The sequence below is a fragment of the Diceros bicornis genome, chromosome 4 (assembly GCF_020826845.1).
Source record: "Diceros bicornis minor isolate mBicDic1 chromosome 4, mDicBic1.mat.cur, whole genome shotgun sequence".
Taxonomy (NCBI): domain Eukaryota; kingdom Metazoa; phylum Chordata; class Mammalia; order Perissodactyla; family Rhinocerotidae; genus Diceros; species Diceros bicornis.
This window is the reverse complement of record NC_080743.1, coordinates 42,703,031-42,730,095: the sequence shown is the minus strand read 5'-3', so window position 1 is coordinate 42,730,095 and position 27,065 is coordinate 42,703,031. Positions and strand designations below refer to the sequence as shown.

Genomic DNA, 27,065 nt, shown 5'->3' with positions numbered 1-27,065 from the left:
GCATCTCCACTGTGCCTGACCCAGTGCCTCATGCACAGGAGAAGATCAGACCAGTGAATGGGACCTAAAATAAATGTACTGCCCATCACTGAGACAGAATCTTGGGTAACTGGAAGGAAGAAGGAAAGGGAGACAGTGGGAGAGAAGGGTCCCACAACAGAAGATGTCAAGATACAATCCTTCCACAAGGGCACCCACATGTGGACTCAAGTCCCAGCACCAACCACAGCCCTGGCATCTCAGAACTCCCCCGACAGGGAGCCAATTCCTGCCACAGAGCTTTCTGCAAATCAAGAGTAAATATCGTCTGTGTCTTTAGTACTTCACATCAATCCTACCATGTCTCAGCTCTACTAATGCCAGCTACATACACACTCCTGAACGTTCTCCTTCACTCACATTGTCCTGAGCTGTGTCACCCATGCTGGAAAAGGACCTGAGCCTTCTCTTTTGGGCAAAGGAAAGGGAGAGCCACTGACTGCTGCCCATGGAAGCCAGACACTAAAAGGGGGCCCAGCACAGCCTGTCCTGCCTGTGTGACCTTGAGCGAATTACTTATCCTTTCGGCCTCAGTTTCCTTATCTGTAAAATGGAAGTGATAATTCTTCTACACAGTTGGAATGTGGTGAAGATTAAATGTGACACAATATATGTAAGACCCTGAGCACAGATCCTGATATTGCTATCCACAATTAACGCTACTTTTCTTCATTTTAGCTAGAGGACTAGGAAAACATCAGGAAGAAAGGAAAGATAGAAGAGATATAAATAGGAGGATCAGAGGAATCACCTCAAAGTGGGCTATGAAGTCCTTCAGGTTTGGGAACGCATCCAGGCACTTGGGCTCAAACATACGCAGATAATCAAGGATGTCATAGGCCAGGAAATCCACATAGGTGATCTGCAGAAAGGCGAAGCCCGAATGGAAGCCAAACTCTGAAACCTGGAAAGCTTAACAACTCCCCATCCCAAAGCCTTCCTCTTACCTTGTCCCCTGCAAACCAAGGCCTCTTCCCCAGAAACTGTGAGAAGAGCTTCACCTTTTCAGGGAGCGCCTCCAAGTACTCAGGCTTCAGTTTCTCCTGAGGCACAAAACAGCTGTCACCCCCCTCAGAAACAGACTCCCTGGGCAGGAGTCAGCCCTCCCCAGGGCTGTGCATGACCCCCAGCTGCCACAGGTGAGCAGCCATGACCCCTGACTGCACGTGGGTTGGTACCCGGGCTATGATTTAATCTAACCTGTGTTCATTAGACTCCTACTGGGGACCACCTCTCATCTCTGAGAGGCAATGAGAAGGCAGAGAACAATACCACCCTGTCCCTGCATCTGTCACCACTCATCTCCAAGCACACTCACTGGGCCAGACACAGGAGTGCTATTTGATGCAATTAAGGGTTATGAGGTTACTTGGTTGGCAGTACAGGGAGCAGCTTAGAGGATCAGAAGCTCCAAGGAGTTCAAAGGGCAAATAGGACCAGTGTAGATGGGACTCAAGAGTCTAGTTTACTTATTAAACCCTGTCCAATCCTAGCCTTCTGAGATAGGACTCACAAAGTCAGGGTTGTAGCAGAGGCACACCAGGGCCATGCGGGTGTCCATAACCTCATTCTCCAAAATGTCCATGCGAATCTTCTCCTCTTCTGTCTCCCCACCTACGGCCACACAACAGAGACTCACTCTCAACATCCCACCCCAGCCAAGCCCAGGGCATGGCCACCTGTCCTCTGCACCCCACCCCCAGCCCACTCACATAGGTTGTGCTTGCGAGCAATGTAGCGAAGGATGGCGTTGCTCTGGGTGATCTTGTGAGCCCCATCAATTAAGTAGGGCAGCTGGAAGGACAACAGGGGCAGGTCACTTGGCCACCAGGTTCCCAAGCACCCCCTCTTGAGCAAGGGCAGAGATGAAACCTGGCACTCGCAGTGCCTGGCCCCTGGTAAGCACTAAATAAATGTATTGCAAAACGAATGAATGAGCTGGAACATAGAGCATCATGCGAAGGCAGTGAAGAGAACCAGGAAGCTGAGAGTCTGAGCAGAAGGCACCTGATCCTGACACCTGGAATCTGGGACAGGAGATGGAGAAGAGAACCGCTCACTTGCCCCAACAGCACCCCCATCCCCTGCACCTACATGGGGGAAGTCCAGGCCCAGCTTGTATTTTTCTTTCAGCCACTGGCTTCTGTCATAGTCGGGAGCTGTGGTGGAGAAGATGAGTGAAACAAACCTCCCCAGAGTCCAACCCTCCTTCCCACTTTGAGGGAACCTTCCAAAGAGTCAGTGGCAAGACAGCTGACCAAGGTGATCTAGAATCTGAACCACTAAGTCTCACATTCCAGGACTTGGGAGGAAGAACGCTAACGAGGCTCTGGAACCTACATGAGTAAGGCTCACACAGGGTTTAGGCAACCCTAAGGGGAACCCATCTCAATTACTGAGACAGGGGGTCCAGCAATCCCCTCCCACGTCCTGCCTTGGCAGGAGAGCTGCACCCTCAAAGGGGGTAGGGAAGGGGCAGGCCCTGCTCCAGCTGCTGGAGGGCGGCAGAGGTGAGCAACAGGTGGCCAGGGCATGGGGTGCCTCGTACCAAGTCGGCACGTGTTTGGCAGAAGTCGGGACACCACGAGGGTGCTATCACCGTCTTCCTCCGTGTACTTCTTTTCCTCATAGTTTGAGTCTGTGTACTCCAGGAGCAGGCGGATGGGGTGAGCCAGCTGAGACAGAAGGCCGGGGCAGAGGTCAGAGATGGAGGGGCCTGATTGCTGCCTTTCCCTCTCCAGGTAACCTCCCACACACTCCCCGACCGCCCACCCACTCCCGCACCCGAGAGGACAGGCGGCAGGATGGGGCTGGGCTCCAGCAAGCCCCGAAGAGGAAACTTCCGCCAGAACCGGTCCCCAGCTGCGCAGCGTTTCCCCGCCCGCCCGCCTCCATCCCAGCCGCACAGGCGGACTCCTCGCTCACCCCACGGACGTCCCAGTAACCCAAGGTCATGGCCATGGTGCTAGTGTTTGCGCTCGGAGCCGAGGGGCCTCAGTAGAGCTGGGACTGGAATATATCCCCAGACCGGGAGCGGAGGGGTGGGGCGAGGCGGGGCCTGACGCGCGCACCGCCCTCCCGGCCCCGCCCCCGCCGCGCCCTCGAGCTTCGGCTACACCCGCGACGACCACACCCCCAAGGCCGGCGGGGGAAAAACCATATCAGCCAGATTCGCGGGGACTTGGGGGGCTAGGTCTGGTCGCTGGGACGCCGAAGGCCTCCTGGCTCGGGCTCACCCCGTTCCCCAGCCCCCATTGAGAATTCCGCTAGGTCCTGGGGATGTGGCAGTGAGCGTAGGAGACAAGCTTGAACGATAAAAGAACAAAACTCTCTCCCTTCACTCCCTCCCCTCTAGGCATCTGTCAGCTGTGTCCCTGGGCTGCCCAGTTCCCGCGGGCTGTGGGAGGCTCAGATGCCAGGTCAAGGACAAAAACCGGTGCCTGTGAAATGGAGGGTTTAAATCAGCACCCGTCACAGGAAGAGCAGGACTCAGCACAGTCCGAAGGCGCCTCCCAGTCCTTATTATCCGTGACAGCCCGGTGTCTTAGAGAGCAGACTCTCAGTGGGGTGGGAAGGACCACCCAGGACAAGGGGCAGAAAAAAAGAACTGTGGTCTCAGTGTTTCCCTTTCAAGGACTTTGGAGGACCAGCCCTTCAGTCAGGGGGCTAAGAATGATAAGGATCATATGTGTAGTAATCAATTAGCTATGGCCTACACTGTGACTCTAAATCCAGAACCAGTCCCAGCGAAGAGGAAGGTATGGAGGTGCAGCCCCAGAGATGTCCAGGCAGCCAGCTAGACGTCCCTCACATTGACAGGGACAGTGACTCACATTGTAGTGGACACAGACAAAGTGTGAGTGAGGGGGGAAGAGCTGTCCTCTGAGGGGTCAGATGCCTATTTGGCTGCACACGGCGGCCAGAATCAGGTGGCCAGCCGGGAGCCTGGATCACTCCGGATAGGACACCGTCAGGCGGGCCTTGCGCCCCCTCGGCTGTTAGAGGCCGCAGATCTCTGGTTCAAGGCTTGACAGTGGCTCCTAACCCATGTGTGGTTGGGCAAGAGAGGTGGCTCAGATGGCCTTTGAGATCCCTCTGTGATCTGTGACCTGCAGTATAACCTCCACGAGAATAAGGTCCTACCTGCCAACTTTCCTCTTTGAAAGCAAAAGACTATTTCAAAACTAGAATAGGACATACTTTGGCCTGTGGTTCTTTTTCCTTTGTTTAAAGGATATTACAAGGTTTAGTGCATATGTGAAAACAGATGCGATGGAACTCTAAAAAAAAAAAATGGGTTTAGAAATTAAAGGGCAAGGTTGTTATGCTACAGAAAAATAAGTTTCAAAATTAGGTAATGCTTTGTCAGGAGAGCAACATGTGAACCCAGGATTCAAACGAGGTTTCCAACCACCAAGATAGAGTGTGGAGCATGGGTTGCGGAGGACACAGAGGCTTTGCCTAATTGCTATTAAATCATAGAAGTCAGATGTCTGTGCATCTCTGCTAACTGGGGAGCTGGGGGGGATGTCACCAGAGGCCGGCAGAGCTCAGTGCCTGTTGCAGAGGCTCCCCACCCATTCAGACCTTGTTAGTCCTCCAGGCTCCAGGTCTGAGTCCAGGCTCAGGATGCAGCCTCTAGGGTCAAGGCGAATTCCAGGTAGGTTGGCCCACGGGGAGGTGATGGCGGCCATGCACACACACAAATTCTGGCCCTCTTAATTGTGATAATTTTCATAATACATTAAGGAGTTGTCATTCTGAGGTTATATATCTGGAGCTTTGAACAGAAACATTACTAGATTCCACTAAGAAAATAATTTTTTGTAAAAGCTAACATTAAACAGATTAATAACTATTAGAATAGGTACAACAGATATTGTTACATTAGCATTCATCCATCCGGTCATTCCTTTATTGAGGAAACAATCACTGAGATTCTGTCATATCGTAGGCACCGTGAATAAGACAATCCTGGCTATTAAAGACTGGAAACCAGGTCGGAACAAAAAAAGAGAGATTTTTTTAAAATACGTGACACGTTTCCGTGTGTTTAAACACAGAGGCAGTGAGAGGGAGAGAGGTTGAATGCAGGGGAAAGAGGCAATGCCTCGTAGGACAAACACACTGAGGGACAGGAGATGGGCCCAGAGCACAGAGGGCCCTTCAGAAGAAGAGGACAATTCTGCAGAAGGAGGAGGAGGGCTGGCCCAGCAGCTTCTCAAATGCAGGGTCCACAGGGCCCAGAGGGTCCACTTTGTACCAGTGGGTGTGATGGGTCTGTTAAAGGCAATAAGGACCAGTGGGATTAGGGAAACTAGAGAGTGGTCTGAGAGGAGTGATTGCAGCCAGCTGTGACCTCCCAGAAATTCAGTCCCAGTGTTGCCAAATCTTCTGGATTTCCATGTGCTCTTTCTTGATTTTAAAATGTCAGCAAGTTCTAATATTTGGAAATGATACTGTCCAGGATGTCAAAATACATCGTGACAAATTTGCCCTAAGGGCCTCTGGTCTGACTTCTGGGCTGCATTCCATAATTCCTTCCAGTTCTACTGCTAATATTCTAAACTCTCAAGGTAAATTAACAGAAATTCTATATAAAACAGCCTCAGAATATGAAACTACATATTATAAAAAATACCAACAGTAGGATTGAAATGTCCTACTTCATGGCAATTTTTTAAAGTCTTTTAAATATTGTCTGTGTAAACTTACTGAAATCCAGGTTACAAAGAATGTTTTTTTACTCTGAAAATAAGAAAATAAAAATAACCATTTACAAGATGCTGCCAAATTGGAATTTAGGAAAAAATTTTTTTACATGCTTATCTAATTTTGAATAAGGAAAGACAAACTAGAGCTTCAAGAATTTAGAAAAGGAACAAAGTTCAATGTGAAAAATATAGGAAATAAGAAACCATACTAAGAAGAAAAATATGGAAGGTTAACCAATATGTTTATAAGACAATTAGTTAATTCTCTGACAACATTAGCTAAATCAATAGAGCATCGGTCCAACAGCAGAAACAAAAAGTCAGTTACAGATGAATAAAAAACAGTTTCAAAACTGGGGAAACATTTTCCTCAGCTAATGGTTAATTGATGTTACAACCAAATGGATCAAACACAAATATATCAAAATATGTTAAAAGAAAGAAAGATTCCAAATGAAGTAAGAATAGCAAAATAAAGAAAAATAATAACACAAAAGGATAGACGGAGAGGAAAGAGAAAAGAAAAGTGGAATAAGTTAACATCTTGGGTGTAGAGAAGTTCTTTTACTATTTTTGCAAATTTATTAGAAGTCTCATATTTCAAAACTTAAAAAATACATTTACCATATGATCAAAGACTTACATACATATATTATTAATTGAAATAACTAATTGAAAAGTCATCAACAAAGACTAAACTATGTGTGGTGCACTCTGATTTTTTTAAATTCTTTATTTTTGTGAGGAAGATCAGCCCTGAGCTTACATCCACGCCAATCCTCCTCCTCTTTTTTTTTTTTTTTTTGCTGAGGAAGACTGGCCCTGGGCTAACATCTGTGCCTATCCTCCTCCACTTTATATGGGACGCTGCCACAACATGGCCTGACAAGCGGTGCCTCGGTGCGCACCTGGGATCTGAACCCCGGCTGCCAGCAGCCAAGCGCATGCACTTAACTGCTACGCCACGGGGCCGGCCCAATTTTTTTAAATTCTATTCTTTTTATTTTTTTGGTGAGGTAGATTGTCGCTGAGCTAACATCTATGCCAATCTTCCTCTATTTTGTATGTGGGACACCACCACAGCATGGTTCCATGAGCAGTGTGTAGGTCCACGCCTGGATTCTGAACCCATTAACCTAACCACTACACCACCATGCCAGCCCTATTCTCTTTGTATTTTAATGGTAGTCTCCGTGCACTACATCAGTTGTCTTCAACTGGCGGGGATTTTGGCCCCAAGGGGACGTTTGACAATGTCTGTAGACATGTCTAATTGCCACGACTGAGAAGTGCTACTGGAATCTTTTGGACTAGAGGTTGGGGATGCTGCTAAACACCATGCTATGCACCGGACAGCCCCCCACCACAGAGAATTCTGTGGCCTAAAGTGTCAGTATTGTCGAGGTCAAGGAACTCTAGTGAGTGTCCATGGGTCAAAAGCTGCAAGTGGAAAAAACTGCTCTGGCAACTCTAACTAGCAGAAAGGAGACCAGAGCACCCACTCCCCTGGCAACAGGCTGGCAGAGGGGTCTGTCTGCAGGGAGGACCTGGAAACAATCTTGTCCTGGGGGCAGTTGCGCAGGCACCAGGCTGCAGATCAGCAACAAGAGAGTGAGAGTTGGGCTGAGATGGTGGGTGGATGGGCTGGGCAGCTGATCCTCCAGGGCACAGGGCATGGAGTGGTGTAACCCTGCCTGTCAGACAACAGGGCCCCTCAGAGCTCTCCGCACATTGTCCAGGGCCAGGCAACACTGAGGCCTGGGCCAGGAGAGTAATTCTTCAGGAGGTTCTGAGGCCTGGCTAAACAGGATGAACGGAATTTATTTCTAAAAGGTATCTAGGGGCTGGCCCCGTGGCCAAATGGTTCAAGTCCCGCACATTCTGCTTCTGTGGCCCGGGTTTGCTGGTTCGGATCCTGGGCATGGACCTGCTGCACTCATCAGTCATGCTGTGGAGGCATCCCACATACAAAAAATAGAGGAAGATCCGTGCAGATGTTAGCTCAGGGCTGATGTTCTTCAAGGAAGAAAAAAATAAAGAAGAGGATTGGCAACACATGTTAGCTCAGGGTGAATCTTCCTCACAAAAAAGAAAAAAGGTATCCACCAAGGGATGGGTTGGGGTCATCCTTGGTGTCCTTCTCCAACCTCAGCGCATCAGAGCCCTGCACAGGTGCCCACATAGGATGGGAGGAACTAGGTCAGATGGTCTCCAGGGCATTCTATGTCTGGAGAGCACGAGAGCGCTGTGGAGAAGACAGGACAGTTGGCTACCCCACAGCAGAGTGCCAGAGTCCAGAGCTAAAGCGAGTCCAGTGGTCTTCCAGCGCCTGGGCCACTGCAGTTGCCCTGGGAACAGAGATGGAGCAATCCCATTATGGTAAAGATGAAAGACTGGGGTGGCTGGCCATGCTTCCGGGGGCCCTGCTGGGAACTGCATGGGCTCAGAGGAGCCAGGGAAACAAAAGGTATCCACATGACTGAGACGAGTGTACAGAAAGTTCCTACAAGTGACTGTAAACTCACAACTGGGACCCTCTCTGTTTTTAACACCCTTATAGGGGTGACCAAAATTTGAATATGTAAGTACCGAGAGACTGCCACAGACGTGGACATCAGGGATGAAGTCACCATGGAAACAGCTCCTTTCCCACTGTCTACCTACCTACCTACTGTTCAAGGCCTCCCAGAGATACTCACGAACATCGAATTGGCAAAACATGCAGACAGACAGATGATTTGCCCTTTAAAGACCTTAAAATAGTAACAATGATCAAGAAGATTACCAACAGGAAGATTATATCTTCACTCTAAACCTCCTTTGAGTTGTATTGTAAGGCATCTCAGCCAGTCCAGTCTAATACAGAAAGAGCCTCCACAAAAAATGTGTATGCTTTAGCTTCTTATGTTTCGTTTTACAAACTTATTCATTATTAATGTGATCAATTTGCGTATTCATCCGCTATATAAGAAACCTAGAATAGAACTACAATTAATTACATTGTGCCTATAGAAAAATGTTTGCACTGCCACCACCTCACCTTTTAACTGTGAACCGAGAATTGAATAAGTCAGGAGCGGAGAATCATTAAACAGAGTTTAAGACAGAGAGATTCTTACACAGTGATTTATCAGGTGGAAACATACACAGCCAATAAGCAAGTAGGAAAAGGTAAAGGTGGAAAACTTCAAGGTATGCTTATGAACCAATGAAACTAGCCTAAGATGAACTTGTGGAGCCCCAAGTGCCTAACATACTGGAGAAAAAGATCCACATGCCGTGCTGGTGGCACCATAAATTAAATGACTCTCTGCAGAGCGATAAAATCATCTATTATAAAAGCATAAAACTATTCTTACCCTTTGCCTCCTGGGGTCTGCTTGGGGATCTATCTAAATAAAGTAACCAAAACCAGAGGAAAACATTAGCTTAAAGACAATCACAGTTTTGTAAATGAAGGTAAAATATTAGAAAACCCCACATGCCCCACAGTGTGAGACTGACTAGGCAAATGACTATCTACAGGAAGGAACGCTACAAAGCCATTAAATATTTAGAAGGATATCCGAGTGTGGACTGCCAATATGCAAAGATTTTTAAGTGAAGTGTTAAGAGAAAAAAAAGAGGAGACCTAAGAATGTATGTACACACAATCTCACCTACCCGAAGAAGTAGGCATAAATTAAAATAAAAAGAATATTTGAAGTGACCCCGCTCAGATTAGAATATAATTTGCTTAATAACTCTTCACTGAGCACCCACTGTGGTCCCGGTGCTGTTCTGGGGGTTGTGTTCACCTGTAACACCACTGAACAAGAAGAGACAAATTCCTGCCCTCATGGTGTTTACGTCCTAAGGGGAGAGACAGATGATAAAGAAAAACACACAAATACTTTAACATGCAAGACAACATATACATAAACTTCACATGCACAAGTATAAGTCACACGAAGTGAGTGCACACATCTCCAGTGAACAACTCGATGGGATTTTCCATACGTCTACTCTAATGGAATCCCCACCCAGACCAGGAGAGAACAGTTCCTGCACTTCACGAGGTCCCTTCAATGAGCAACCCCACACACAAGGCCACCAGTCAGCTGACCTCTGTCACCTTGGATTCCTTTTGCTTGTTGACTTTCATGTAAATGGAATGATAGAGTATGTACTTTTTCGGTCTGCGTCCTTTTGGTCAACATCGTGTCTGTGCGAATCATCCGTGTTGCTGTGTGTGGCAGTGGCACATTCATTTTCATTGTGGTATATTCATTGTAGTATGTATTCCATCATATGAACAATGGAGTTATATTAATAAACCACAGTTTATCTGTCCATTCTCCCATTTTAGACATTTGGATTGTTGCCAGTCATTGGCTCTTTCAACTAAAGCTGCTTTGAACATTATTGTGCATGTCTTTTGGTAGACATAAGCACTCATTCCTGTGGGTATATAACAAGGAGTGTGATTCCAGAGGCATAGGGTAGATGTCAGTTTAGTTCTAGTAGATATTGCTGGTATTTCAAAGTGGTTGTCCCACCAGCAATGAATGACATTGCCAGATACTCCATAAATTCAAGAACACTTGTTGGTACTTTTAATTTTAGCCTATCTGGGTCGTAATGGGATTTAACCTCAATGTCTAAAGATGTTCAAGATCTTTTCATATGCTTATTGGCCACGTGGATGTTCTCTTGGGAAATGACTGTGCAAGACTTGGCTCTTTTTCATTGGGTTGTATTTTTGGAAATGTCATTTTTGGACAAGAATACTTTATCCATTTCACTATTTTCTCCCTGCTGAGCCTTGCCTAAATACCAGATCCAGCAACTATTAATAGTGACACATTTGGGAACTCCTGAGCTACTAGCAACTTCCTCTTAAGCAGCCCACTTTACAGTGTGGTTTAAAATTGCTTCCAGAGGATGCAATGCAGATGGAGGAATGGTGACTGGTGAATGAGATGGAGGAAATCTATGCTTAGAATGCTAAGCATGGAAGGGTGTGAAGTGGGAAAACATCAGCCCTTAGATCCCCATGAAGACTTTGGACTTATATACATACCTCAGAATGGAGAGAAGAACCCAAAAGTTCCTTAAGTTTAAAAAAAAGGCCAAGTATAAAGGGACTGGCATTACCCTTCTCATCAGCAATGCTGAATTCTAGAAGCTGTCAATAATTCCATCAGAGGTCTGAAGGTCTTCATCCTAGAAGTCTTTATGCAATCAAGATATTAGTTCAGTGTACACTAGGTGAGACATTTTCAGACATGCAAGGACTAAAGACATTTATCTCCTGGGTACCTGGGAAAATGAGGGAGTAAACCAAGAAACAAGGTCCCAATGACAGCTGTGCAGCAAGCCTGGAGAGGGCACCTAGAAGGCATCTGAGAAAAGAGTAGAGATAGGATCCGAGAGACCTTACACATTGTCTGTGATAAAGCCAGACAATGTAGAAGGGAAAAGGAATGCTCATTCTCTCCAGTGGGGATTCCCACAACCTCTGGGCCCTACTCACTAAGACACACAGCTCTGCAGAGCCATGAGCCCTCAATAATGGAAGATGAATGAAGGACAGATCCAGGCCTCCCTTCCACAGAGAACCCAGTGAGGCTTCCTGCCCTAAGGGTGTCAGAAATGGGAACAAGAAGTCTCAGAACACCTACACCCACACAGGATCCCCGTGCGCCCAGCCACTGCCAGCACCACAGTCAGACCCTTGAAGCCGCAGGGCCAGTGGGAGAGTTCAGGCGGCCAGGAGAGAATAAGGCAAGACACAGCAGGTGTGATTAAGGCTTTACTGGGGATCAGGCAGGGCTGGGCAGGGACCACATGGGCAGAGCAGGACCTGCACACCAGCCAATACTGGTCTTCAGGGCAGTGCTGGGAGCTCAGGGATGAGCTGTACAGGCCACAGGTCTGCTTGGGGACCTCAAAGCAGAGCAAGCACTAAAGGAAAGGACAGTCTGATTGACTTCGCTGACGGAAGGATAAGATTGAAGGGACCTTGCTGAAGAAAAGTAGGGAACTGAAGCTTTAAAGGGCCTGGATGAGTGGGGATGGGGGAAGGAAAGGGGCTAAATAAGGACTGAGTGAGGGAAGAAGGGAAAGAAAAGAAAGAGAAAAGAACAAGACAGCGATCCTGGAGGTGCAGGGAGATCCACCTGTTCTCCAGGCCCCTGCTCAGCAATCACAGCACTGGCTCCTAGCTCCATCTCCTGGCCACACAGGGCTCTACTTGCTGCCCCACAGGGCAATCTTCACGTAGGCAGAGATCTTCTTCAGGCCCTGAGGGTGGGAAAAAGAAGGCCAGATCTCAGGGTCTGCTGCCCCACTGGGGCTCAGGCAGCGCCACTCCAGGCATAACGAATTCAGGACCCTGGTACAGCCCTTCCTTGTGGGGTCAAGTGTTGGGGCAGAAGACAGTCTTAATGGGATCTCCAGCTCTACTAAGATAACTCTTCCAATTACCTGGAACTAACGTGTGACCTTAATAAGACCACAGATGGAGACTACACCAAGCATGGTGCTGTATATCTACTAAAGATATGAGACATGTATAGACCCTCCACACGACTACTCTGCAAGACAAGTTCTACTCTCACCATTTATGACAAGGGAAACTGAGGCACACACAGGTTAAGCAGCTTCCTCATGCTCACACAGCCAGTAAGTGGGAGGGCTGGAATGCAGCCTGGCTCTCTCTCCTGCTCTGTGCTCTTTCTGCTGCACTCCCCCCCTCTCCTCCCCACAGGAGGCCTTGTCCTCCCAGTCTGCACAAACATTCCCCTTTTGCAGAGCAAGGCTCGAGGCTTCCCAGGGTTTGCTCACAGAGGGCCCCCTAGTATAACAAAGGGGCTCAGAATGTACCTGTGCACTTTGTCGAAAAGGCCGCATCTCACCCAATAACTCAGCAAAATCTCAGTGAAAGCTGATAGGAGGATGTGGAGCAGCAAAGCCAGGCCAGACTCTAATTATTCATCTTAAAGGTGAATGCCCATTTGCTTGGCTTTTTATCTGGGCCCAATCTCACTGGGCCCCAATATACCTCATCCCCCATCCTACTACAACCAACAACCCAATAAGACCTGCAGGTGTCTTTGGGCACCATCTTCCCAAATAGAGAGCACCCGTAAGTGCTAAAGGATTCAAAGATGCTGGGACTGCCGGTAACAAATGGCCAGGCCCCAACAAGCTGCAGGCTGCAGCCCCAGCTGTCCTCATCCCTCCCTGCCAGTCAGTCATCCCAGCTCTTGCATAATCCCCAAGGCCCATCAGCCTGGACCAGAACCAGAGCTGATGACAACTAGCTGACAAAGCAGATTTCGTGATGGGGAGTGGGAAAGGAAAACAGACTGTAGGTTGAAAAACCTGTTGCACTAATGCCTCAAATTGCCAAATCTGTGATGGAGCAGACTTTGTTGCTCTCCACGAGCGGACTCTGGGTGACCACTGGTGAGCTGTGAGTGGGGTCCAGGCTGTGCTCCTCCCGCAGCCAGCTGGGCCCACACCCACCACACAGCCTGGTTCCTGTAGCTCTCCAACTGCACTGAGCCCCAGGAGGCTGGGCTCCAGGGCTGCCTCACCTTTGCATCCCCACTGTGCCTGACACAGCGCCTCATGCACAGGAGAAGATCAGATCAGTGAAGGGGACCTAAAATAAACGTGGACCACGTTGCTGAGATAGACTCTTGGGGAATTGAAAGGAAGACAGAAAGGGAGACAGGCGGATGGAAAATCCCCCACAACAGAAGACGACTTTGGTACTTAGTATCAATCCCTCTGTCTCAAATCTACTAATGCCAGCTACGTATGAACTCCTGAACACTCTCCTTCATCCACACAACCCAGAGCTGTGAATCTCAGGCTGGAGAGGGAGAAGGAACAGAGCTTTTCCTTTCCAGACAGGAAAGGGAGAGCCACTGACGACTGGGGAACCAGACAACACCGGTGAGCCCAGCACAGCCTGTCCTGGCTCTGGGACTCTGAGCAAATTATTTATCCTTTCTGCCTCATTTCCCTATCTGTAATAAAGAGGCGATAACTCTACCGTGTAGGAATGTTGTATAGATTATACTTCACCAAATATATGTAACAGGTGAGCACAGATCCTGACATACAGCAAGTCCTCAATAAATGCTAGTTTTTCTTCATTTTAGCTCCAGACAAGGAAAACATCAAGAAGAAAAGGAAAAAACAGAAGATATATAAACAGATGGAGGATCAGGGGAATGACCTCTAAGGGGGTGATGAAGTCCTTCAGGTTTGGGAACCCATCCAGGCACTTGGGCTCGAATATGCGGTGCAGGTCAAGGATGTCATAAGCGAGGAAATCCACATAGGTGAGCTGCAGAAAGGCCAAGGATGAATGGGGACCAATCTCTGAAACTGGGAGGAAGAACAACTCCCCATCCCAAAGCGTTCCTCCTTACCTTGTCCCCAGCAAACCAAGGCCTCTTCCCCAGAAACTGTGAGAAGAGCTTCATTGTTTCAGGAAGGACCTCCAAGTACTCAGGCTTCAGTTTCTCCTGAGGCACAAAACAGCTCTTACCACCCTTAGACACAGACTCCCTGGGCAAGGGAGGCAGGCCTCCCCAGGGCTGCACATGACCCCCAGCTGCCACTGGTGAGCAGCCATGTCCCCCTAACTGTAGCTGGGTGGGTGCCCAGGCTGTGATTTAATCCAACCTGTGTTCATTAGACTCGTACTGGGGACCAGCTCCCATCTGTGAGAGGCAATGGGAAGGCAGAGAGCAATAGCACACTGTCCCAGAAGCTGTCACCACTCATCTCCAAACACCATCCTTGGGACAGACCCAGGAGTTCTGTGGGAACCTGGCAGAGTCTGGACTCCAGTCGGGCAGAATCAAAGAGGCAAAGAACTAAAATGCCTCAGGGAAAGAACTGCTAAGCTCTAGCTAGTGCGTGACAGAATAATGGACACTCGATCAGATTCTGCACAAATGAGGAAAATTTGAGAGGCTGAAAAGAAGGAGGGAGAGGTACAATGGCCCTGTGGCTGACCGTGAGCTGTCCTGGGCAAATGTGCTGATACCTGTGGAGTCAGGGAGACAGCGCTGGGCTAACAAGGAAACACACTGTCTAGAAACTGAAATCCCACCCTGTGGAGTCTGGACTGTATTCTAAGATTGGTGGGAACTGAGAGTTTTCATTTCATGCAGTTTGGGGTTATGAGGGTCACTCTGGTGGCAGCATAGGGACCACTTGGAAGATCATCAGCTCCAAGGAGTTCAAATGACCAATAGGACCAGTGTAGAAGGGACACAGGAATCCAGTCTCCTTATCAAAATCCTGTCGGGCCCCATCCACTGGGATGGGACTCACAAAGTCAGTGCTGTGGCAGACTCTGGCCAGTTGATTGGAGGTGTCCATAACCTGATTCTCCAAAATGTCCACATGAATCTTCTCCTCTTCTGTCTCTCCACCTACAGCCACACAACAGAGACTCACCCTCAACACCCCACCCCAGCCAAGCCCAGGGCATGGCCACCTGTCCCCTGCACCCCAACCCCAGCCCACGCACATAAGTTGTGCTTGCGAGCAATGTAGCGAAGGACGGCGTTGCTCTGGTTGATATTGTGAGCCCCACCAATTAAGTAGGGCAGCTGGAAGGACAACACGGCAAGTCACTTGGGCCACCAGGCTCCCCTGCACCCCCTCCTTGAGCAAGGGCAGAGATGAAACCTGGCACTCTCAGTGCCTGGCCCCTCATAGGCACTGAATAATTATAATGTAAAATGAATGAATGAGCTGGAACATAGAGCAACACCGGAAGGCAGTGAAGAGAACGAGGAAGCTGAGAGGCTGAGCAGAAGGCACTGGGTCTTGACCCCTCGGAGCTGGGACAAGAGATGGAGAAGAGAACCTCTCATTTGCCCTCACAGCCCCCCATCCCCTGCACCTACATGGGGGAAGTCCAGGCCCAGCTTGAATTTTTCATTCAGCCACTGGCTTCTGTCATAGTCGGGAGCTGTGGTGGAGAAGATGAGTGAAACTAACCTCCCAGAGTCCAACCCTCCTTCCTGTGTGGGGGAACCTTCCAAGAAGTAAATGGCAAGAGACCCTGACCAGGGGGATCTGGAATCTGAACCACTGAGTCTCACATTCCAGGTCTTGGGGGAGGACGCTAATGAGGCTCTGGAACCTACATGAGTAAGGCTCACACAGGGTTTAGGCAACCCTAAGGGGAACCCATCCCAATTACTGAGACAGCAGGTCCAGCAATCCCCTCCCACGTCCTGCCTCCGTCAGAGAGCTGCACCCTCAGAGCGGGTAGGGAAGGGGCAGGCCCTGCTCCAGCTGCTGGAGGGCGGCAGAGGTGAGCAACAGGTGGCCGAGCCATGGGGTGCCTGGAACCAAGTCAGCATGAGTTGGGCAGAAGTCAGGACACCACGAGGACGCCATTACCGTCCCCCATCGTGTACTTCTTTTCCTCATAGTTTGAGTCTGTTTATTCCAGGAGCAGGCGGATGGCGTGGCAATCCCATTCTTCTTTCTCCCTAATGCTGTTTGGAACTCAGAAATGATGGGGCTCTGGTGGCCATTTCAGACTATGAGGTGATGCAGAGAATGGAAACCACATGCAGAGCATGATGGAGCATGAAGTTAAGAAGCTAAGTCATTAAGGCTACTATGAAGCCAGGATTACCGGTGCTTAACTCTCTTCTTCAAGATCTTCTTTTAGATTAGAAATGAACTTCTGTCCTATTTAAGCCACTGTTACTATTCAGTTATATACAGCAGAACTCAGTCCTAATTCATGCACTGGCTATTCCAGCTTCCCTTGTGTCTGAGGCCCAGGCCTGTGACCCAAGCTCTGTTAATTGCACACTGTGGTACAGGACTTCTGTTCTAAAGAATCAGGCCCTGAGAATTTATTTTCTGGCAAGGGTAGTCGGGGAGGGGTCAGGATTCTGGAGGCAGCAGTGGTGAGACACTCACATCTGGTGCCACATGTCAGGGCAGGAGCTCCAGTGTCTATGCCCAGCAAGGGCTGTGGTGCTTTCTCCACAAGTGATTAGGCACACTTCCTGGTCACCCTGCTTCCAAGACCAACACCCTGGCCCTTCCAGGGATTCATGTGCTACCTGATACCTCTATAAATCACTTCCTCTTTCAGCAGCTAGGAATCCTGGATATATGTCACTCCCCTTAGGTCTCTCTGAAGATAAAGACCTTGTCTTTAGTACACTAGCCTCTCTCCTACCTGCTTTAACCACTGGCTGAAACCTAAGCTTTCTCCTGGACTTGGATTTCACCTTTATCCCCACTTTTCTGGGTGTGGGAGTGACTGTAGTTGGCCACCAAAATCCATTCTGCTGTCCAAATATGGGTCTACCCTTGTGACTCGGTACAGCCACACAACTGAACCTCTCGAATGGAATGTGAATGACTGTGATGTAGGCAACTTCTGCCTCACTTGCATAATGGGAAGTTGCTTCCTTGGGTTTTCTCTATTTTCCTTCCCATACTCGTGATAGAGCTTCAACCAAGGAGAGAAGGAGGCATCCTAGAGGATGGCAGAGCCACAGGATGGAAGGAGCCTGAGTCCCTCAATAACTTCATGGAGCAGGGCTGCCTCAACAGCCTGGACCATTCCCCATGGAACATGATAGAATAAACTGCCATTCTCTCTAAGCTACTGTCTTGGGGTCTCTCTCAGCTTTTTCTTTCTCTGCTAACACAATGATAATGGAGGAATACCAGGCAGGGGACTTGAAATTGACAACAGGTGATCACAGATCAATGCAGGAGCCACCAATGAGGCACCCGTGTCCTCAGATGTGTCTTGTTTTCCCATTCTTGAAGGGGATGATACACACTGAACGGTATATGAGCACTGTCACGAGGTGCCAAAGAATCCCCAGTCCTGGGCCCTCCGCTAGATCTGAGGTGCAATAAAAACTTCTGTTTTGGTTGCCTCAGCTTGAAGTACATACTCTACTACTTCTACCCCAGGCTTTAAAATGCATGTTTTTACTTTTTATAAATTTGATACAATGTTCAAAAAATTGTTTTCATCAACATGGATGGGCCTGGAGCGTATTATGTTAAGTGAAATAAGCCAGAAAGAGAAAGACAAACACTGTATGATCTCACTCATATGTGGAATATAAACCAACACATGGACAGAGAAAACTGGACTGTGGTTACCCGGGCAGTGGGGGTGGGGGGTGGGCACAAGGGGTGAAGGGAGTCATATATGGGGTGATGGACAAACAAAAATGTACAACCCAAAATTTCACAATGTTAGAAACCATTAAAACATCAATAAAAAAAAAAAAGTCAAAAAAAAAATTGTTTTCATTTGCAATTGTCTTCATTATCACATCTTCCCTCGTTTTTAAGGATTGATTATTATGTTGTTTTTCTTCGATAATCACCTTTTACATTTCAAATCTAGTATTTTAGCTATAATATAGCTTGTAAGTTTAGACTAGGATTCAGGAAAACTACAGCCACCTGTTTTTGCAAATAAATTTCTGTGGGCTTACAGCCCCACCCATTCATTTATGCATTGTCTAGGGCTGCTTTCCCACTCCAGTGACAGAGGGGAGAAACTGTGACAGAGACCAGATGGTCTCCAAATTCCAAAATATTTACTATCTGGCCTTTTACAGAAGACATTTGCCAACTGCTGTTCTAGATCTATATCTGTTTTACTCTGAATTGATATTTTCATTCTCTCTACTTATCTTTTATCAGTGTCATTCCTTCGGTCTTACCTAGAGATAATTCCTTCAAATTTCCAATGTTTATTGAACATTTGCTGTGTGCCAAGCAGTGTGATATATACCAGAGATAAAAAGTCGAATAAGACACAGATTCTATCTTCAATGAAATTATGATCAAGTTGGAGAGGAAAACAAATAAAACAACAATTATGATACAGTGGGATATGTTTTACTGAGATATGTTGTAAGAGCGCAGAGGAGGGTATCTAAAGCAGGGAAAGTTCCAAGAAAGAGTGACAGAAGGTAGTCAGATCCCATACCATCAGTGGACTGCTCAACTCACTTCCCCACCACCCAAGAACCATGACACACTGAGCACTGAGGGCTAACAGGAGGCATTCCATGAAGACCGAATTAAGGTGGGACCCAGGCACAGAGGGCCTCCTTCTGTGGAAACCCCATGCTGAGGCACAGAGATGAAGGAGAAATTGAAATAAGTAAGACTCTTATAATCCCACCTTCCCCCACCACCACACAGATACACATGCATCCCCATCCATCCAGCCCCTGCAATGGACCACAGAAGGAAATATGGATGCCCCCACACCCTCAACACAGTCAGTCCTGAGTCCACGTGGTCAGAAGGAAGAAGACAAGACACAGCTGGTGTAATTAGGGCTTTATTGAGGATCCCAGGCAGGGCAGGGCAGGGCCCACACTGTGGGGGAGCAGGGCCTGCACACCAGGCCAATACTGGACTTCAGGGCAGTGCTAGGAGCTCAGGGCTGAGCTCCACAGGCCAGGGGTCTGGTCAGACTCCTCAAGCAGAGCAACCAACGAGGTGAAGGACGGCCTGGTGGGCTTTAGTGTGGGAAGAATAACATAGGTGGGGAGCGGGGACAGACTTCACTGAAGAGAAGCAGGAAGCTGAAGACTTAAAGGGCCTGGATGAAAAGGGGGGAGGGAGGGAGAAAAGGGGGCCAATAAGGCATCCGAGGTGGGACAAGGGAGTGAAAAGAAAGAGAAAGAAGCAAGACAGCTGGCTCTAGGCGCATGGAGGTCAAGCTGCTCTCCAGGGCCAAAGACATGGGGCATCGGGCGCACATCTGACTCCTCGCTGCCATTTGCAGGCCTTAAAGGCCCTACTTGTTGCGCCACATGGCCATATGTAGAAACACAGGGCTGGGGAGGAAGCGGCTGGTCTTCATGTAGGCAGAGATCTGCTTCAGGCTCTGAAGGTGGGAAAAAGAAGATCAGACCTCTGGGTCTGCTGCCCCACTGGGGCTCAGGCAGCACCACTCCAGGCATAATGAATTCAGGACCCTGGTACAGCCCTTCCTTGTGGGGTCAAGTGTTGGGGCAGAAGACAGTCTTTCTGGGCTCCCCACCTCTGGTAAGTTAACTATTCCAATTTCCTGGAACTAACGTGACCTCTTATAAGAGTTACCACAGATGGAGACTGTACACTGTGTGAGGTGCTATATATCCACTAGAGATATGACATAGGTTTAGACCCTCCACACAACTACCCTACAAGATGGGCTCTACTCTCACCATTTATCACAAGGGAAACTGAGGCACACACAGGTTAAGCAGCTTCCTCATGCTCACACAGCCAGTAAGTGGGAGGGCTGGAAAGCAGCCTGACTCTCTCTCCTGCTCTGTGCTCTTTCTGCCGCACTGCCCCCCTCTTCCCCCCACAGGAGGCCTTGTCTTCCCTGTCTCTTCACAAACATTCCCCTTTACAGAGGGAGGTGCCTGGCTTCCCTCACAGAGGGACCCCTAGCAGAACAAAGGGGCTCAGAATGTGCCTGTGCAGCTTGTAGAAGAGGCCACATCTCACCCAATGACTCAGCAAAACCTCAATGAAACATGATGGGAGGATGTGGAGCAGCAAAGCCAGGCCAGACTCTAATTATTCCTCTTAAAGGAGAATGTCCATTGCTTGGCCTATTATCAGGGACCAATCTCACTGGGCCCCAACCTACCTCACCCCCAGTCCTGCTGCAGCCAACTAAGCGGTCTGACACACAGGTGTCTTTGGGCACTATCTTCCCACATAGACAGCACCCGGTAAGTTCTAAAGGATTCAAAGATGCTAGGATCACCTGTACCCCATGGGCCAGGCTCCAACAAGCCACAGAGCACAGCCCCTGTTCTCCTCTATCCTTCCCTGCCAGTCAGTCATCCCAGCTCTTGCATAATCCCCAAGGCCAATCAGCCTGGACCAGAACCAGAGCTGATGAGAACTAGCTGACAAAGCAGATTTCCTGAAGAGGAGTGGGAAAGGAAAACAGACTGTAGGTTGAAAAACCTGTTGGACTAATGCCTCAAATTCCCAAATCTGTAATCAAGCAGACTTTGTTGCTCTCCACGAGTGGACTCAGGGTGAACACTGATGAGCAGTGAGGTTGGGTCCAGGCTGTGCTCCTCCAGCAGCCAGCTGGGCCCACACCCACCACACAGCCTGGTTGCTATAGCTCTCCAACTGCACTGAGCCCCAGGAGGCTGGGCTCCAGGGCTGCCTCACCTTTGCATCCCCACTGTGCCTGACACAGCGCCTCATGCACAGGAAAAGATCAGATCAGTGAATGAGACCTAAAATAAATGTACTCTCCATTGCTGAGACAGAATCTTGGGTAACTGGAAGGAAGAAGGAAAGGGAGACAGTGGGAAGGAAGGGTCCCACAAAAGAAGATGTCAAGATACAATCCTTCTACAAGGGCACCCACATGTGGACTCAAGTCCCAGCACCAACCACAGCCCTGGCATCTCAGAACTCCCCCGATAGGGAGCCAATTCCTGCAGAGCTTTCTGGAGATCAAGAGTAAATATCGTCTGTGTCTTTGGTACTTCACATCAATCCTACTATGTCTCAGCTCTATTAATCCCAGCTACATACACACTCCTGAACGTTCTCCCTCATCCACATTGTCCTGAGCTGTGTCACTCATGCTGGAAAAGGACGTGAGCCTTCTCTTTTGGGCACAGGAAAGGAGGAGCCACTGACTGCTGCCCGTGGAAGCCAGACACTAACAGGGGGCCCAGCACAGGCTGTCCTGCCTCTGTGACCTTGAGCGAATTACTTATGCTTTCAGCCTCAGTTTCCTTATCTGTAAAATGGAGGTGATAGTTCTTCTACCCAGTGCGAATGTGGTGAAGATTAAATTTCACAGAATAGATGTAAGACCTTGAGAATAGATCCTAGCATAAAACAAGACCTCAATAAATGCTAGTTATTCTTCATTTTAGCTCCAGGACTAGGAAAGCATCAAGGAGAAGGGGGAAGATAAAAGAGATATAAATAGAAAGAGAATTAAGAGAATCACCTCAAAGCGGGCTATGAAGTCCTTCAGGTTAGAGAACACATCCAGGCACTTGGGGTCAAACATACGGAGTTTGTCAATGATGTCATAAGCCAGGAAATCCGCATAGGTGATCTGCAGAAAGGCCAAAGATGAATGGGCGCCAAACTCTGAAGCTTGCGAATAATGACAAATCCTGGTCCCCCAAAGCCTTCCTCTTACCTTGTCCCCTGCAAACCAAGGCCTCTTCCCCAGAAACTGTGAGAAGAGCTTCACTTTTTCAGAAAGAACCTCCAAGTACTCAGGCTTCAGTTTCTCCTGAGGCACAAAACAGCTGTCACCACCCTCAGACACAGACTCCCTGCGCAGGAGGCAGGCCTCCCCAGGGCTGTGCATGACCCCCAGCTGCCACGAGTGAGCAGCCATGTCCCCCGGGCTACAGCTGGGTGATTTAACCCAACCTGTGTTCGTTAGACTCCTATTGGAGACCAGCTCCCATCTGTGAGAGATAATGGGAAGGCAGAGAGCAATACCACACTGCCCCTGCATCTGTCACCACTCATCTCCAAACACCCTCCATGGGTCAGACCCAGGAGTGCTGTGGGAACCTGGCAGAGCTCAGGACTCCTCTTGGGCAGAATCAAAGCAGCAAAGAACTAAAATGACTCAGGGAAAGAAGTCCTAAGGTCTAGGTAGTGGGTGAAAGAATAGACATTTGAGTAGATTCTGGACAAAAGAGGAGAATCTGAGAGGCTAAAAGGAAGGAGGGAGAGGTACAAAAGCCCGGTGGCTGACCCTGAGGCTCCCACTGGGCTAATATGCTGATGCCTCAGGGTGTCATGGAGACAGCGCTGGGCTAACAAGCAAACACACTGTCCAGGAATAAATTTCCACCCTGGGGAGTCTGGACTCTATCCTAGGATTGGTGGGAACTGAGTCAGAGATTTCATTTTATGCAATTTGGGTTTATGAGGGTCACTCTGGTGGCAGTATAGACACCAACTTTGAGGATCAGCAGCTCCAGTAAGTTCATATGGCAAATAGGACCAGTGTAGCTGGGACACAAGAGTCCAGTCTCCTTATCAGACTCTGTCCCCCCCAGCCCACTGGGAGGGGACTCACAAAGTCAGGGCTGTAGCAGACCCTAGCCAGGTGCATGAAGGTGTCCATAACCTCATTCTCCAAAATGTCCACACGAATCTTCTCCTCTTCTGTCTCTCCACCTACAGCCACACAACAGAGACTCACTCTCAACATCCCACTCCAGCCAAGCCCAGGGCATGGCCACCTGTCCCCTGCACCCCACCCCCAGCCCACTCACATAGGTTGTGCTTGCGAGCAATGTAGCGAAGGATGGCGTTGCTCTGGGAGATCTTGTGAGCCCCATCAATTAAGTAGGGCAGCTGGAAGGACAACATGGGCAGGTCACTTGGGCCACCAGGCTCCCCTGCACCCCCTCCTTGAGCAAGGGCAGAGATGAAACCTGGCACTCACAGTGCCTGGCCCCTGGTAGGCACTAAATAAATATATTGCAAAATGAATGAATGAGCTGGAACATAGAGCTTCATGGGAAGGCAGTGAAGAGAACCAGGAAGCTAAGAGGCTGAGCAGAAGGCACCTGATCCCGACACCTGGAATCTGGGACAGGAGATGGAGAAGAGAACCACTCACTTGCCCCCACAGCACCCCCATCCCCTGCACCTACATGGGGGAAGTCCAGGCCCAGCTTGAATTTTTCATTCAGCCACTCGCTTCTGTCATAGTCCGGAGCTGTGGTGGAGAAGATGAGTGAAACAAACCCCAGAGCCCAACCCTCCTTTCCGTGTGGGGGAATCTTCCAAGGAGTCAGTGGCAAGACCCCTGAACAGGGGAATCTGGAATCAGAACCATTAAGTCTCACATTCCAGGATTAGGGGAAAAGAACAATAATGAGGCCGTGGAAGCTACACAGGGTTTAGGCAACCCTAAGGGAACCCATCCCAGTTACTGAGACAGGGGGTCCAGCAATCCCCTCCCACATCCTGCCTTGGCAGGAGAGCTGCACCCTCAAAGGGGGTAGGGAAGGGGCAGGCCCTGCTCCAGCTGCTGGGGGGCGGCAGAGGTGAGCAACAGGTGGCCGGGCCATGGGGTGCCTGGAACCAAGTCAGCATGAGTTGGGCAGAAGTAGGGACACCATAAGGACGCCTTTACCGTCCCCCACCGTGTACTTCTTTTCCTTATAGTTTGAGTCTGTGTACTCCAAGAGCAGGCGGATGGCGTGAGCCAGCTGCGACAGAAGGCAAGGCAGAGGTCAGAGCTGGAGGGGCCTGACTGCTGCCTTTCTCTCCAGGTAACCTCCCACACACACCCCAGCCTCCCACACACTCTCCCACCTGAGAGGACAGGCGGCAGGATGGGGCTGGACTCCAGCAAGCCCCGGAGGAGGAACCTTCTGCCAGAACCGGTCCCCAGCTGCGCAGCGTTTCCCTGCCCACCCGCCTCCATCCCAGCTGCCCAGGAGGACGCCTCGCTCACCCCGCGGGCGTCCCAGTAACCCAATGTCATGGCCATGGTTAGCGTTTTGCGGATTCAGGGAATGGGTCAGCAGAGCAGCGGGGGAACTCATCGGGGTGCGGGGACCGACCTGGGGTGAGGCCTGACTCCGACCCCGCCTCCTCGCCTAGCTCCGCCACGCCCCACCTACCACCCCATCTCCTGGGACTCCTGGCGCGGGAGGCTTCGGAGCACCGCGTCTGCGCCCTGGGCAGGCAGGAATAAGATCTATTTCAGCCACAGCCGCGAGGACTCGGAGCTGAGCTCTGGGTGCCGTGACTCCGAAGGCCGTCTGGCTCGGGCTTGCCCGGTTCCCCCGCCCCCATTCAGAGCTCGGCTAGGTCGGAGGTCGTTGGCAGTGCGCTTGGGAGACAGGCCTGAAAGATAAAAAGAACAAAGCTCTGTCCCTTCTCATCCCGTCTAGGCACCGGTCAGCCTTGTCCCTGGGCTGCCCAGGCCCCGCGGGCTTTGGGAGGCTCAGATGCCAGGCTAAGGCCAAAAGGTGGTGCCAGTGAAATGGAGGGTTTAAATCAGCACCCGTCACAGGAAGAGCAGGACTAGAAGAGTCTGAAACCTCCTCCTAGTCCTTATAATCCATGACTGCCACCTGTCCTCCACAACAGACTCTCAGTGTGTGGGAAGGACCACCCAGGACAAGGGACAGAGAAAAGGAACTGTGGTCTCAGTGTTTCCCTTTCAAGGACTTTGGAGGACCAGCCCTTCAGTCATGGGGTGAAGAATGATAAGATCAAATGTAAACTAATCAGTCAGCTATGGCCTAAATTGTGACTCTAAATCCAGAACCAGTCCCAGCGAAGAGGAAGGTATAGAGGTGCAGCCCCAGAGATGTCCTGGCAGCCAGCTGGACATCCCTCACATTGACAGGGACATGACTGGGAACGTGGTGGTCACAGATAGAATGTGTGTGTGTGTGTGTGTGTGTGTGTGTGTGTGTATATGTCTGTGTGTGTGTGCGCATTCTGTTATATGGTGTCTCTGTGCCAGGGATCAGCCTGAATTGTACACTGAAGGTCTGTGTGGTATCTTCTAAATTCCTCCATATATGTGGTTGCTTTTGAATGTCCTAGACCTTAAATGTCTGGCTTCCAAAAGGAGAAAAAGTGAAAAATGAAGGAGGGAAAAGTCCTGGCGGTGACCCTTTAAATCTCCTGGAAGCAGCAGGGCCAGATGGTGAGTCCAGGTGGCGAAGAGGTAAAAAGACAAGACACTGCAGGTGTGGTTCAGCCCTTACCTGGGGATCAGACACGTCTCGGGTGGGACGAGGCCAGGGGCTGCAGCCAAGAGCAGTGAGCGGTCCAGTTGGCCATGAGGCCTCCACACCAGGCTGGCACTGTCCTGGCAGGGCAATGGAGAAGAACCTCAGAGCTAAGTATAGCAGAGGAGAGGTCCAGTTGAGCTCTTCAAAGCAGAGGCAACCACAGGATTTGTCCCAGCCCCCCTCCTAAGTCAGGAACCTATTCACTGGTCAAGGTCACCACCCTTCACCTCACCTCAATGACCCTGACAGCAGAAGAGAACACCCAACTGGGACAGGTGCAGGGAAATTTATTGAAAGGAAGTGGGCAGCTGAGGCCTTAAAGGATGCCTGGAACTCTCCAGGACTCCAGCGTCAGTTCTGCCCTGGGCTAGAAAGAGCAGCTGGCTTTCTGCAGGCAGAATGCTTCTTCAGGCCCTGAGAGTGGGGAAGGAGAAGAGCTTGACTCAAGATCTGGAACCTATCAGAGCACCGGCACGGAAGGCACGGAGAGCCCAGGGAGGCTGTGACAGCTCTGCTCTATGGGTTAATGGTGACGAAGAAGACAGCATCTGTGAATGAAATCTGGGCTTTTCTCCCAACCACCTGGCAACAAAAATGGGAAACTGAGGCACACAGCAGTTTCAGCACCTTCCTCGTGCTCACATAGCTAGTGAGTGGGAAGGGCTGGAATGCAGCCCGGCTCTGTGTTTCCCCAGTTCTGTGCTCTTTCTGTTGCACTCGCCTCACGCCCCCCCTCCACTCCCGCCTCCACAGGAGGCCTTGTCACTCGCTCCGTCTCCACGATATTCTTGTGTTTCAGAGGAGGCTCACAGCTCCTCAAGAGCTGCAGACAAACGAGGGACCCTAGCCAAACAAAGAGGCTCAGAACATGCCTGTGCAACTTGCAAGAGAATCCGGATCTTGCTGAATGACTCAAGAAAACCCGGATGAAGGTGGATGGGAGAGGCGGACCAGCAAGGCTGGGCGTGGCCAGTCTCTAATTATTCTAAGGGGAGAGAGCGAAGCTCTTCAGCCTGGTTTGGGGACTGGCTCATATTTCCCAATTTGCCCCTGTAATTTTGTCTCCTGGTACTTTGAGGCAGGATGGCCCTCAGATGCTTCCTGTGAACCGGGAATTTGAGGATAAATAATTCCCCTAGAACCTGGAAAGGACTGATGTGACGTCATCTTCTAACACTAAAACCTTCACACCACTTCCTCCCACGCTGGCCTTGATGGAGTTAACTGTCCCTCCCCAGCTTCAGCTGTCCTCCACCTCTCCTTCCAAGAAGAACCTTCTGGCTTGGGAGAAAGGACCTAAACCTCCTCTGGGCTCCCCTCTGCAGATAGTGACCAGGAGGACACATCCCCCCTGGCCTTCCCTGCCCCCTTGTCCCTAAGGGGCCATTGTTGACAGGATGGAAGCTTCCACTGGCCTCAGCTGCAGCTGGAGCACAGAACTCTTCTTGGACAGCCCTGCGAGGGCTGAGAGGGTGGCTCCACTCACTCCTGCCCGCCTGGCCTG

General features: G+C 49.8%; 3 protein-coding genes across 10 annotated transcripts in view; all 3 read right to left on the bottom strand.

The window, feature by feature from the left end:
• Positions 1 to 3,015, bottom strand: part of LOC131404257 (glutathione S-transferase Mu 1-like) — a 45,228-nt gene extending 42,213 nt beyond the window's left edge. For 4 of the 6 annotated variants that reach the window (XR_009219762.1, XR_009219763.1, XM_058538719.1 and 1 more), the window contains exons 1-7: positions 2,965 to 3,015; positions 2,588 to 2,714; positions 2,134 to 2,198; positions 1,752 to 1,833; positions 1,553 to 1,653; positions 987 to 1,082; positions 791 to 901 (exon numbers count right to left, since the gene is read on the bottom strand). Coding sequence is in view for 4 of the 6 variants with exons in the window: in XM_058538719.1 (XP_058394702.1) it covers positions 791 to 901; positions 987 to 1,082; positions 1,553 to 1,653; positions 1,752 to 1,833; positions 2,134 to 2,198; positions 2,588 to 2,714; positions 2,965 to 3,000 (618 nt within the window). In the remaining 2 variants the exon portion in view is untranslated. Of the gene's footprint in view, positions 1 to 790; positions 944 to 986; positions 1,083 to 1,552; positions 1,654 to 1,751; positions 1,834 to 2,133; positions 2,199 to 2,587; positions 2,715 to 2,964 lie in introns of all 6 variants that reach the window. The other 2 variants (XM_058538720.1, XM_058538721.1) reach the window with 2 other exon arrangements.
• A 7,105-nt stretch (positions 3,016 to 10,120) lies between these two features.
• Positions 10,121 to 16,238, bottom strand: LOC131404261 (glutathione S-transferase Mu 1-like). Its single transcript, XM_058538733.1, has 8 exons — positions 16,179 to 16,238; positions 15,677 to 15,741; positions 15,295 to 15,376; positions 15,096 to 15,196; positions 14,183 to 14,278; positions 13,987 to 14,097; positions 12,006 to 12,038; positions 10,121 to 10,129 (listed from the first exon to the last, which is right to left on the bottom strand). Exons 1-8 carry the CDS (start codon positions 16,186 to 16,188, stop codon positions 10,121 to 10,123), a joined length of 507 nt encoding a protein of 168 aa, XP_058394716.1. The 5' UTR covers positions 16,189 to 16,238.
• A 2,876-nt stretch (positions 16,239 to 19,114) lies between these two features.
• On the bottom strand, positions 19,115 to 24,729 carry LOC131404260 (glutathione S-transferase Mu 1-like). 3 transcript variants are annotated; one of them, XM_058538729.1, is made up of 8 exons: positions 24,265 to 24,371; positions 23,941 to 24,016; positions 23,456 to 23,520; positions 23,072 to 23,153; positions 22,873 to 22,973; positions 21,973 to 22,068; positions 21,775 to 21,885; positions 19,115 to 19,677 (listed from the first exon to the last, which is right to left on the bottom strand). In XM_058538729.1, the coding sequence occupies exons 1-8, from the start codon at positions 24,298 to 24,300 to the stop codon at positions 19,588 to 19,590; spliced, it is 657 nt and encodes a 218-aa protein (XP_058394712.1). In that variant the 5' UTR covers positions 24,301 to 24,371; the 3' UTR covers positions 19,115 to 19,587. The 3 variants fall into 3 exon arrangements, with proteins under 3 accessions (XP_058394712.1, XP_058394713.1, XP_058394714.1); XM_058538730.1 differs by having other exon boundaries at positions 21,973 to 22,065; XM_058538731.1 differs by lacking the exon at positions 23,941 to 24,016 and having other exon boundaries at positions 24,265 to 24,729.
• Positions 24,730 to 27,065: the final 2,336 nt, after the last annotated feature.

Coding starts and splice junctions, on each gene's coding strand:
- LOC131404261 (XM_058538733.1), bottom strand. Junction 14,279..15,095: donor TCTGCCACAGCACTGACTTT/GTGAGTCCCATC, acceptor TTTGTGCCTCAG/GAGAAACTGAAGCCTGAGTA. Junction 14,098..14,182: donor CTTGGTTTGCTGGGGACAAG/GTAAGGAGGAAC, acceptor GCCTTTCTGCAG/CTCACCTATGTGGATTTCCT.
- LOC131404260 (XM_058538729.1), bottom strand. CDS start 24,300: ATGGCCATGACATTGGGTTACTGGGACGCCCGCGGG. Junction 23,521..23,940: donor GAAGTACACGGTGGGGGACG/GTAAAGGCGTCC, acceptor TCTCCACCACAG/CTCCGGACTATGACAGAAGC. Junction 22,974..23,071: donor TGCTCGCAAGCACAACCTAT/GTGAGTGGGCTG, acceptor GTGTGGCTGTAG/GTGGAGAGACAGAAGAGGAG.